Below are 13,231 nucleotides of genomic sequence, written 5' to 3'. Positions count from 1 at the left end.
TATTTTACATAGATGGGTCTTTTACTACTGTTTTACATTTTTACCTTTTCATACATCTCAAGTGTAAAAGACCTAGTTCACTAGATCTGTCAATGTATACTAACAGAAAAGCATTCAATTCAATGAAAGTGTGCTGTAGCACACAGCAAAATTAAATCCATGCTGCAAAACATTTAGACGAATACCAGTAGGGACTAAGAACATTTGGATAAATGCCCCAAATCTGCATTTTCATTTCCACCCAGCCAATCTTACTTGGCCTGAATATGGGAGATTTGACTACACAAGCTCATCTGAGGTTTTCTATCTAAAGTTAACAGTGCCTTAATCAAGCCTGATTATGAGGGGTAGCCCCCCCAAAAAAAAACTAATACCAACCCTTTCTGAAACCATGAGTTTGCATTTGCCTGTACTTTTCACCCAGATGTATGGAATTTTTAATTTGGCCTGGAGCTTGCTTTATTCTGCCTTTGTCCAATCACCTATTACCAATAAATACCAAGTTGTACCATGGGAATAAATGGAACTATTTTTGAGTTATGGCCTGATCCTGATATGAGCTTCATGCTGGCATATCTCAGCACTCATGGCCAGTGTATTTTGTTACCATGAAACAATAACAATCAATATAATGCTCTCTTAGACTGTGCTTTAATTAGTACATAAAGTGGAGGACCCAATTCTGTGTTGCTACTAAATTGCCTTGGTTCAAACATCAAGTATTCAAACTGCAGTTTTTCTAAGAACAGATATAGCTCTGCTTTTTGATGGCTCAGTTCTGAAGCTGACAATGCCACATTGCCAGCATTAATGGGACTTTATATAAACTGAAAAACCTGCCTAATACCTAGCAGTGGTTTCAGTTACAACTAAGAAGGAAACAGAGGACATTCAGCCTTGATATGAACTCATGTAAATGTTATTTGTAGGTTATAAATATGAATAAATATAGATATGTTTTCTATTTAAATGTGGACTTATATGAATTACCAGCCTCAATTCTTTCCCTTAGTCCACAGGGAGTCTGATAGTGTAACATTCAAATGTAACATTCAAAAGAAATAACACCTCAGTAAAGCAAGATTAATCTATTCAAGTGTATAGATGGCACAGGACTCGTAAGAGCTGGTCATGTAATCTTTCCTGGTAATAAAACTTATAGCAAAGAGTTCAGTGACCACATTGCTACTGATCTTTTTAAATTTGTTTGTATTTTCTTACATATGCACATTTAGCCATAGTTGAGGAGGAAAGTTATGGAAGAGTTCCAAAAGAGATATCTCTAATGAGCTATTAAAGTTGTTCTGGACCCGAGTTTGTTCTAGGATGAATACTAGAAGAAATTCTATTTCTGAAACATCAGATTCTGAATTTTCCATTAATATGTAAAAATCTGCTATTTTAGACAGAGCTCAAGGGAAATGGAAATATAAAGAAGAGACTTCCTTCAATTGTGGAAGATGAAGATGAAGATGAGGAGGGAGAAGAGAGCAGCACCCTGTCACCAATCCATACAAGAAGCACAAATTTCTCTCAGCAGAAGAAAGCTGGAAGCAATAAAAGCCACCTAGGGAGAAACTTGAAGCAGTTGGCATCGGGAACGGTGCCCTTTCATTCACCCATCCGCGCTTGCAGTTCAAATCCCACAAGAGCCAAACATGAAACAGAGCTCCATTACTACTCCAGAAGGAAGGAGAAAAACCTTAGGTTACAGCTTTCAGCACTAACCAGCAGTGGTCCACCTGACCTGAGCCCAAGGTAATAGTTACAAATCATCACACTCTCTCATGTAACTCCTATAATATATACCATGATTGCAATATAAAATATTTCTTTTTCTTTAGTAGTTCATGTTTTTGATCCTACAATAAGGAAAGCCTTCATATTGGAGGAAGCATTACATACTATGCAGAATGTTAAGACTTTAGTCCTTTGTTGCAAAATAAATTATTTCTACCAGTAAAAGGTGAAAGTATAAAGCAATTACAAAAATTACTATTTCAATAGTCTGGCTTTATGGTATCGTTTTGTCCATCTATAATGATATGCATTCCCACAATAGCACTGTGAAACATTCTGAGTCCATCAGAAAGAGAACAATTTAGAAAGCAACTAGACGATTATAAAGCTTAGCTGTGCAAATAAAAAAGTTCCTAGAGGACTGTAATAGAAAATGCAATTTTAGAGGAAAAAAAATGTTTTTTTTTACATTAGAGAAAGGAAACCTTATAATGCAGGTGATGTACGGAATAAATATGGAGTTAAGAAAATCTTTTAGCTGTGACTTCTGGCATAAACAGGAATTGCATAACAGGTTATTGTGGAATTATTAGTGTATGATTTTAAATTTTTACTTGCATGCTACTTGTAAGGTGATTTATGTATCTTATTTCTAAATCACTGCACCACAGTAATTAACTATAAACTAAGAGATCAGTTCTTTACAGAAATCACAATCACTTTTTCACATACAGGGAGCTGCACCAGTTGATCTTCCAGTTCAAGTTTTGGTTTCTAGAATTTGAAGTATTTTACCTGTTCAAGAATTTCCCTTACAGAGTGGTAGTTTCAACAACTAAACATGAAACAGACACAGCTTGAGCAGTATTTGTTTAGCTCCGTCAAGGCACCTGCCCCTAAGGATGCAATTATAAGTAGGACACTGAAGCCTATATAGAAATCTTTCCCCCTCACCATATATTTGATCAGTACAGTTACATTTCAAATAGGAGCTGGGTACAATACTGGAGAAAATAGTCTGTGGAAAACCAGCTTCTACACTAGAAAAATTGAAATTCATAGTAGGTATTTTCTCATTTCTTTCATAAATCTCACATGAAATTGGTTCAGGTCAGGTATGATGAAAGGTCATTATCATTTGCATAACAAGTGGTAATTCAGGGAAAAGTTACCTGTCACATTTTCTGCTCAAATCTTGCTTCTTATTGTTCTGAACATATGCAGCCAAACACTGCCACTAAAGGCTGCAAGAGTAAATGTGAAACAAATATTGCTATGTGTACTATTATTTCCTATTTACATTTATGATTTTCAAATTGCAGAGTAATCCTATTAATAGGGTGAATATTGGCCCAAGACATATGTGTTTTTCAGACTTTAGCTTTCCAGCCAGAACACTTTCATGTTATCTCCCAGAATGAGTTTATATTATTAGAATATATAAACTGACAAGCTAAAACCACTTTAAAAAGAGCCTTAAAAAGGAATTAACAAGAAAATAAGACCTTAATTAAGACTCTCACTTCAGTTTGTTGTTAGACAGCAGTGCAAAGGAAAGGCAACTCTGGATGAAATGTCCAGTCAGTGCTGTTTTGAGATGTATAATCACACTTTTTCAAGAGAATACACTTTGTCTGCTTAAGAAACTTATTGTACTGCGGATGTTCCCTAGTGTAAACCACCCAGAACTCTTCACTGCTCTTCAGGTTCTTTCCTTCTACACCACAAGTACAATAATAAGCACACAGACTAAGTAAAATATTTTAGCAGTTCTTGGTGCAAAGAGCAGAATCCAGCATCCCAATTTGTAAGATATAGTCAATGTCTTCCCTACCAATTTTTGGGTACTACCTATGAAGGAGAAAACCATCAAAAGGAAGAAAGTGTAAGTGACCATAAAGGTAGTCCTGGGAGGAGGCATTGATGGCATTTGATTCTCCTAACACCCACATAGGCAAGTGCACTGTAGCCCTGATTGACTGGATAGAAGAGGTCACACATTAACCTTTTCCAACTTTTTGACTTCTAAGGTCAGAGTTGTCTCTCTTCAGGAGAAAATTCAGGCCTGTACAATAGCTAATTCAGAAAGGGTTGAGACTTACCAATTACTTTTGTCCCCTCATGTTTTCAATTCGCTGAATTATATTGCTGCACAGCCTGTTCCCTGTATAAGCATCTTTCCCATTCCATATTTCCCACATAGGATCCTGTATTTTGGCTCTCCAGAATGAGGTGGTTTGTTGCTAATATGATTTTTAGTCTGACTGTTTAAACACTTTAAAGATTACAGCGTCTATAAATTCTAATTCATGTTTGAGTAGGTTTTCCCCTGTGTGCTTTAAAGGCAGCTAAAATGTTAGCATTTTATATAATTAGAAATCTCTACAAAAGGGATATTGGTGTATAAAATTTGCTTTTTGAAGCAGTGAGGCTAGATGACATTAAATAGGTTTTATAGCAAATTTCAAACAATGCAATCATTCAGGTTTTCAGCTGCAGATAACAGTACAAACCAGAGCAGCTCAAGCACTGTATTTGAGTCTCATCTCCTCCCAGAAGAAGATTAAGATTAGAGTGAAGGCTAGTAATATCCAGCTGGCATCATGAATAGTCAGACATGACACAGAGCCCTAAATCCACATGAAGAGCCAAGAAGAACAAGAATATACGGTATGTGCACAGAGCTTCAAGTTACATGGGTCTTTCAAGCCCAGTACATCATAGATATCTCTGTGTTGCCTGTTCTTCCTTTCTCCAAACATTTCCAGTCAAGAGGTTTGCTTGAGAACATTCTTACTAAATGGAAAGTCTAATTTCCACTATCACAAAGTTATCACCATTGAATAAAAGGCCAAGAACTGTCTGCTTTAACCTTTTCTGATTAATATTTAATTCATCTGCCCACTGTAAAACAAATTTTGAACCTTATGCCTGGACAAAGCAAGAAATTGATGTTCCATGTCTGTCAATTGGCAGTTTTGTGAGCTTTTCATTGACTTTAAAACAGTTCTCTTTATAGCACAATTTATTGTAAATGAGAACAAAAAATTATTAATTATTATCTATAATTTAATAATACGTGTTGATTCCTTCACCTGATACCGGTTTTCTATTCTTGATTATTGTATAAAATGCTTTTTTTTCCTTTGGATTTCTTGATACTGCAAATTGGAGGTCAGCTGTAACGCATAAGTAGAAATAACTTACACAAATGCCTTTCCTAGTAGCTAGATACAATACCAATACTAATGTGACTCAGATATTGCAGCCTGTCTTCATATCTTCCTACACCAAATTTGCAAATGACATTGCTTTGCCTGAGTTAGTTTTACTCAAATTTGAGAATAACTATTTACATGGCAACACTTTTGACAGTATGTTCAGGCTTAGACTCTGCCTAAGTTAGCCAGATATAAGAGCCTGACTGTTATGTGCAGGGAGATTTAAATTTCATGAGAGCATACTGAAGCATCTTTAGTTTGTGTAGAAGAAAGAATGGCAACAGATTAGATATGAAAAGCAAAAACAATACAGCTTTTCTTCAGACTAAGAATATACTGCAGAACTCATGAAAATTTTGAAATTTCAGTTAATTACATTCCTTTCTCTAATGGTAAACTTAATCTTTACGACTCATATGAGGTTATACCAGTATAATAGTTTTTATTTTTCTCTAAACTTAATGTTGTGCAAAAGTTACAATTGCTTAAAAATATGCCCCTTAGGAGTAATTTTGACAACATAATTATGAACTTGATATTTATGAAACTGTTTATGAAACTGCTCCATCACTTCGATTTTTCTCAACAGAATTGTTGATGGTATTGAAGATGGAAACCATAATGAGGAAAATCAAACCTTCGACTTCAGCTCCGATCAGCTCAGGCAGGAATCCAAGTTATCTCCTACAATTGGAGGTGAGTTTTGCCTGGGAAAATCACTCTTCAGAGAAAACAATTTTCATAACTGCTTTTTGCTCCCCTTTATTTCTTTGATTCTCAGAAGTGGCATAAATGGATTTAACATATATCTGTACTTTCAATACCATTCCAGTACCATAATTGGTACTGTACAAAAATACAACAGGGTCCCAAAGGCCATTTGTTCTTTTCCTGGAAGCAGACAGTCATGATAAAAGAGCTTGCAAAGAATACTGTATTTTAATGCATTATATTTTACCAGCAGTACTGCAGGATCAGCCAGTAGCCTCATGCAGCCAAACCTTAGGGCATGGAAGGTACTAAACACAAGGGGAAAATTTAATATGAAAACATTATAATACCAAATTAAAAAAAAAAAAAAACCAAAACCAACAACCCCCGACCCCCCCAAAAAAAAATTTCCTTAAAAAAACATATGCAAATTTGGCTCTCAATTTTTGGTGAAGACATACAGAAATGTGGATTTACCTAGATTTTTAGAAGTAAAAAAAAAAAAGAGAAACAAACAAAAAACTGCATAGAAGAGGTTTCAGGAAGCCTTAAATGGCTTACACTGAAAAACTTGATAAAACAGCACCACAGAGGAACAGAGCATGTCAATATGGTGGTGTGTGTGTGAGAGAGAGAGAGAGAGAGATTGGAAGAAAGGGGAAGAGGGAGAAACCAGTGGGCTAATGCTGAAGTGACACAACTAGTGCGGCTCAGCCTCTTTCCAGCATTCCCTCTTTTATGAGCAGTTGTCACATAATTAAATGCGTCTTGCATGGATACTATTAGGACATATTTATTTCCTCTTAAAGCCAAACAGAAAAACAGTAATACAAGATTAATTTTATCTATGTTTTTTAAAAGCAGTTGACATGTCACATGGTTGGCATCAAGGTTAGCATTTTCAGTTCTTTCAAGTTCAGATTGAAGAGAGGAGTCTGAACTTCATTTGTCACACTTTTCTTACGTATTATACACTAAACGTTAAACACAAGATTTTACTTTCATTCAAAGTGCAAACTAGGTTTAAATTTAAAGCACCGGATAAGTGCAAGAATAGCATTGTTATTTCCAGATTATTATACTTCTCTCATTTACATGCATTTGCATTATTTTCAGAGGCTGAAATTGGTGCCGCTGTGCTTGTTATCAAAGCAGAAGAGACGAAACAGCAGATCTGCAGGCTTAATAATGAGGTAATGAGCTTTTGTGAACATTGGACGATATTAACAATGAGTCAAGGAATGCTGCAGAAAACTTGGAACATGATAAATGTGTGATAAATGAGTTTGCAAAACCAGATGGGGTTATTTCATGTAGGGCAGTTTGGGGCTTTAAACTCTTTCCTGGATTCATTTTCTACATGGAAGCTATATAAAGTTTGTGCCATATGCTACAGATAAAAACAAAGCAAGGCTAGCATAGTTAGTGTATCTAATTTTCTTAGGTTTTATCTTCTTCTGAATATGCTTCTTTTTCTCTCTTTCCTGTCATTCTTTCCTCAAGTTCTTTCTTCCAGCTTTTCTTGTCTTGGTGAATGCTATGCTTCTGGGTAATTTCCTTGAAAGAAATTCAAATCCATTCATGTACAAATGCATACCAAACATTTCAAGTCACTTTACCTGTGTCTATTTGAATGAAACAGAAGCTTGTCCATTCCTGCTAAAGCAGTATGACCTGAGGGGTGCAGGGCCATTATTGTTCAGTAGTGCTTTTTAATCTTCCCTTCTAACAACTTGAAACCTGCAATTGACTATCAATCTGACACTAATGTTCTCTGGCTAAACTGTTTCATACATTCATCCATCAGACTAACTTCAGAGTTATACTGCAAGACTAAAATCTATTCCCAGCATACTTTGTCTTTCATTATGAAGAGATTAAAGACAATTTCTTATGACTCCACGTGAGAAAATATTTAGATAAATCCAACCACATAGTTTCATTTCTTTTTTGTTAATTCCTTGGTTACCAGAAATGTCAAGTTTTCTTTCATTTTTCCTTCTATATTGTGTACACTTAACCTAGTGATATTTTATTTCCATATATGAATTATTAGGCTTGTAAACCTCAGTCAGGTTAAGTTGGTCAGATAACTTAAATGTTGCAATTTGACATGGTTAGTCTCTATGAATGTATTGCCTCATTTATATGTCAAACTGTATTTTTCAGACAAAAGTCTCATGCCCCATTGACAATAGTTTTTATAAATCTCGAAGAACTCAAAAATATCTCCAAAATGTTCACTGACAACATTATTAAGATAGAAAATTATATTTTCCATGTAATACTTTTGAAACAGACGATCATACTGATACATCCATTTTGACATTGAAGAGGATAGGTTTTTTTAAAATATGAAGATGTGTTATGTGGCTATCCACAAGAGGCAGGTGGAAAATATATCATGGTGGCAGATTCACCCAGGCAGGCACTTTGTGGACTAATGAAACATTTCAACTTCAATAGTTCTGGACTTGTCATTGCATTTTTGGTGAGAAGCAATAAATTATCCTTGGAACAGTGTAGTATATTAAACAAAAAGAAACCCAAACAATTTCCCTCCATGCATAATCTATATTTTTCTCTGCTAACACTATCTAAAAAAACTGTTATGCAATTTTGTTGCTCACACTACCAAAAAAAAAAAGGGAAATATAACGACATGCAGTAAAACACTAAAGTTTCCACACAGGGAAACTGAGTCCAAAATCCAGAGACAAACTTTTCACTGTTCTGAATATTGCTCACTCTCTTATTTTAAAATTGAGGAGGGAGGATCAGTCCATTTTTTCACATAGTATGCTACCTGTGAGATTTTACTTAAAATACTTACCTCCCAACACTTCTTCAGTCTCTCCTGGGGTGGAGACAGATTTGAACCACCAATTCTTGATCTTAAAAGCCAACCATTAGGCTTTCAGGCAAAAAGAAGTCATCACCAGCAGATCCCTATCTTCTTTCCTCAGGAGTGTGACAGAAGCAGGTTCACCTATAGACTGTCTGTTGAGCAGGTATTAGGAGTCCTGTAAGAGGAAGATAACCTCTGGAGAGTACCACCAGCTTGGTGTGAGACAGAATTTGTTTTCACACTGTCTAACTGACTTGGGACTGTGTCAAGACAGAGTGCTAAGTACTAAAACTGGAAGCCAAACAAGGTTTTGGTAGGTTTAGACAACTTTTGGCAACACCTGAATTGGTTTACATCTAACCTGGTTAGAGATACAACTACAGTAGCAGTAATGGAACCAGAAGATACAAATAGCACAATAATGTCAAAAGACTCTGAAAACAGCTGTTTAATCACAGCAGAGAAAGATACCTTTTTCTGATTACAGAACCTCATAGAAGTTATAGAACTTTATAGACCTACATGAGGCTAAATTAATTATTACAGAAAACCCTACGCTCTGGAAAACACACCAGAATTAGTCTGGGAACCTAAGGGAACATTTATACACAACTTTGTAGTATCTCTAAGACTAATTTATTCCATGTTGTATAGAGTATATTACACAGAGTTACATCTACACTAGTGTTGACATGTTTAAAATAAAGACAGGGTTTGGTGCCCTGCAGCAGCTGGAAGAAGTATTCTCTACTTTCATATTTTGTCTTCTATCTAAGAAGTCCACTAGCAAAGAAAACATCATTCTGCAAGATTCTTAAGCATAAAAATATTTACATATGTGGGAATTCTCAATTCAACATGACAATGCATGGGCATACAATATGGACAAATATAGGACTGGACATAAAAAAAAAAAAAGTATTAGAAGCAATTCTAAACTGGTGTAGATTTAGATTTCATAGGGAATGTTCCAGACTCAAATCCCAGAGACAGGTATTCTCCAAGTCCTCGCATGGATCAAAATTTACACTGAAAAAACTGCATAACTGTAAGCCTGCTGTCCTGATTTCAGCAGTAGCAGTCATTTTTCTCCTTGGTAGCTGGTGCAGTGCTGTGTTTTGACTTTCGGGCTGGGAACGGTTGCTGATAGCAAGTGTGTTTTGAGTTACTGCTCAAATGTTTGGTTTTGTCCAAGGCCTTTTCTGAGCTCATGCTCTGCCAGGGAGGAGGGGAGGCCGTGAGGAAGGAGAGACAGGACACCTGACCCAGGCTAGCCAAAGAGGTATTCCATACCATAGCACATCATACCCAGGATGTAACCGGGAGAGACCCGGAAGGGCTGGCGCTCTGGGGGGGGAATGGAGGAGGTATCAGTCGATGCTCAGTCGAGCAGGGTGGAGTGAGTTATGGGAGGTGTTGTATTCGCTTCTCTTGTTGTTTGCTTTATCATTATTATTTGTAGTAGTAGTAGCAGGAGTGATCTGTGTTATACCTTAGCAATTAAACCGTTCTTTTCTCAATCCGTGGGGGCCACATTCTTTGGATTCTCCTTCTTAACTCTCTGGGACTTGGGGGAGCAAGCGGGGGAATGAGTGAGCGAACTGTGCGGATTTGGTTTAAACCACAACACCTGCTTAACTGCATATTCTGTAAATTATCAAACATGCCCACTTGGAGTTTCTGAATGGACAGTACTGATTTGGTAATTACCCAAATGAGCCTGCTGGTTTACAATAGCTGTTTCTTGAGGGTTTTGTTGTTACATTAAGTACTGAACACTTGTAGACCCTATCATGTCATCATTCCATCACTCCATGACCATTAATGGAAGATTACGACTGATGCTTCAGCAGACTGCAAGCAGTAGTTAAAAACCAGGCACAGTTAGAAACAAACCTATTAAGACATGCAACCTCCTGAAATAGAAAATGCAAGAAAGCAGGTCACAAGTAGCCAACAGCAGCAAACATTACTACATTTTCCAGTGGAGGTCAGAAGTCAATCAACAAATGTCAAAATAACTGCTTTCATGAAAAGCAATTATATTACAACAGTTCACTAGTTAGCTTAAAACCATTTCAGCTGTTCACTGGGAGAACAAAGACATGCATCTTCCTATTCAGACATTCAGTGCAGTCTGTTGTTAGCAAAGCAAAACAAAGCATATCAAAGAGCTACCCCAGAGAAAAATCTACAATACAAGCTATACCCAGCTTAGATATCCAGCAGAGCTCTTGGCAGTATTTTAGGCATATGGCATTCACTACATAATCCAAAGGAAAGTTCATTTACCTAAGAATGGAGATAACAGAAGGCAGAACCTTGATTTAATTTCTCAGGGTTTGTTATGCACTAACTTTAGGACTAATGGATGGACAGAATCCCTCTAAGGAGGGTATGCTCTAACGTCAGCACTGTCTCTCTATTAGGCAATGTGAGAGAGACATGAAACACACCCCAGATTCTTATTGTATAGCACCATGGTTTGGCTGCTCAGCCATTTACCCAGCTTCTTCAATCCCTCACCTAACCTCACTTCTCATTTTGAGTTGGAACAAGATACAAGCTGATAAAAGGAAATTTCCTTCCAGTTCAGTATTGCAAGGTGGAGTAAAATAAGACTATTTGTTCTCCTACCCCATTTTCCCATTCCACTTAGTCTAAATAATCACTGAATAAAAAAAAAGCATGACTTTCATTGTAGTTTAGCATATTCAGTATGTGGCAAGCCATTCAGTATGTGGCAGGCTATTCAAACATATAAGTACATGATTTCACACTCAGTTGTAAAGGACATCTTGCCCAGTGCATGCAGGTGAACTCAGATGTCTATATTTCTCGTGCTTTGCCCATGTGCAAAGCATCTCCAGTGCAGCCTCCTTTGGCCTCAGAATTTGTGGGCTGATCACATAATTTACCACATCAGGAGACTGCACAATTACAGTACTAAAACTGTAGAATGAACAGAGTACTCACATTTCTCCCATTCAACTGAAAAACAAACAAACATAAGGAAATATGAATAAGGGCAGGTTTTCTACTAGAAAATTGCCTTCTATTTAGCAGCATCTTGGAGTACTTAGTGGAAATTCAGCTATTTTTAATTTTGTTTTCTTTTCATGCAAGTGCTTAAAATGCTCTAAGCAATTGTCACTTATTCAGAACAGAGAAAATACATTCACAGGCATATTTCACTTTCATATAACAAAAGGAGCTATCCTAAATAAATAGGTTTATTTTCCAAATCACCTAAAGAAATTTTACAAATAAATTATTTTAGAACATATTTCACACCCAACTGCAAAAATCAATCTCGCTCTCCTATCAGGACAGGAAATAAAGTTTTTTTTTTAAATCAAAACATATTCCTTAATACTAAAAATGTGTGTACATGATGGAAACACTCATTTTGTAATCAAGTGCCAACAAAAAAGGTTTGGTAGCTAAGTTATTGAGGCCTTCAGTTTTGCATAGGGAATGGACTGTTGAAGTTCAGTTTGCAGCTAGAGAACGCATATAAAGAATTCACCTGACTTACAGTAATTAAAAACATGTTATTTGTAACAAGTTCAACTATATTATCACATAAGAGAAATTATTTTGCAGCAAAGACATCCCAGTAATTCACTTTGTAAAATATCCTTCAGTCAAGAAAAATGCAACAAAAAGTGAACTAACAACATTTATTGATGATAAAAACTAGTTACAACTAATCTATCAATTTGGGATTTTAGCAATGAAAATTTAGCATAAAAGTCAAGACATAAAACCTAGTATTATTTGTGTTAAGAAATAAAAACCTCCTAAAACATAAATACCACATAAATACATTATTGCTTACTGGGATTTGTAAAAATAAATTTAGCATTGATATTTATATTTACAAAGAACTCCTGCTTTGTTATTGTTTTGTCTCTCTCTCTGCTCTTGTAATTTAACGATTGTACTCTTTCCAGGTTTGGGGTGTTTTTCTTCCTTTTAATGTAGGCTTAATAGCTATTGACAGATGAAGGTAACAAAAATAGCTGAGGCTCTAAAGCATTTATTTTTTAAGCACAGCATACAACACATATATGGCAAAGGTCCTATACACTGTTGTCTCTCTTATGGTCTTCCTTGGTGTGAAGGCACCTGAAACAAATTAAGAGAGGAAGCCATGCACTGTACAAATCAGCTGGTCACCAAAAGCTGACTTCAGATTTGAATTAAGACTACTACCATGACAGATGATGACAATTATGCAGTTAACTTTCTAATAAGCATTTCAAGCCCTTCCTGTACTGAAAAGCTATATTTTTCCAACACCTTAATGTTGGTATGCAAGTTCACCACTTTTTCTCTTACACCTCAAAGATGTAAGAAAAAGCCAATTGCTGTTCTTCTAAAACCAATTTACAGTGGAAATGCATGCTGTTACAGCAGATCTCAACAAACTTAATTCCTTCTGTCTTTGCTCATCACATGTTCTAAAACTTTTCATTGGTAGCACTTTATTTTGGATTTTCGTTGTTTAGAATTTTTAAGTCACTGACAAAGTACATTTCAAGCTGTGTCAGCCTAAGTGATTCAGCAACATTCCACTACACTGCATAAGCAGATTATTGTACTTACATTCATGCCTCTGACATTTTCTTTCCAGATGTAATGTTTAACATTTATCTTTATTGAATTTCATGTTTCTGATATTTAAAAATGAACATGAATTCCATTT

At 36.0% G+C, this 13,231-nt stretch overlaps 1 protein-coding gene across 1 annotated transcript in view; it reads left to right on the top strand.

Moving 5' to 3' along the window:
• The window catches only part of KCNH8 (potassium voltage-gated channel subfamily H member 8), a 170,460-nt gene that overhangs the window by 151,466 nt on the left and 5,763 nt on the right, over positions 1-13,231 (top strand). Inside the window, exons 13-15 of the mRNA XM_005143283.2 lie at positions 1,406-1,758; positions 5,551-5,657; positions 6,789-6,865. Coding sequence (XP_005143340.2) covers positions 1,406-1,758; positions 5,551-5,657; positions 6,789-6,865 — 537 coding nt within the window. The remainder of the gene's footprint in view (positions 1-1,405; positions 1,759-5,550; positions 5,658-6,788; positions 6,866-13,231) is intronic.

Source organism: Melopsittacus undulatus, chromosome 1, assembly GCF_012275295.1.
Source record: "Melopsittacus undulatus isolate bMelUnd1 chromosome 1, bMelUnd1.mat.Z, whole genome shotgun sequence".
Classification (NCBI taxonomy): Eukaryota; Metazoa; Chordata; class Aves; order Psittaciformes; family Psittaculidae; genus Melopsittacus; species Melopsittacus undulatus.
This window is presented reverse-complemented; position numbering and strand designations above follow the sequence as displayed.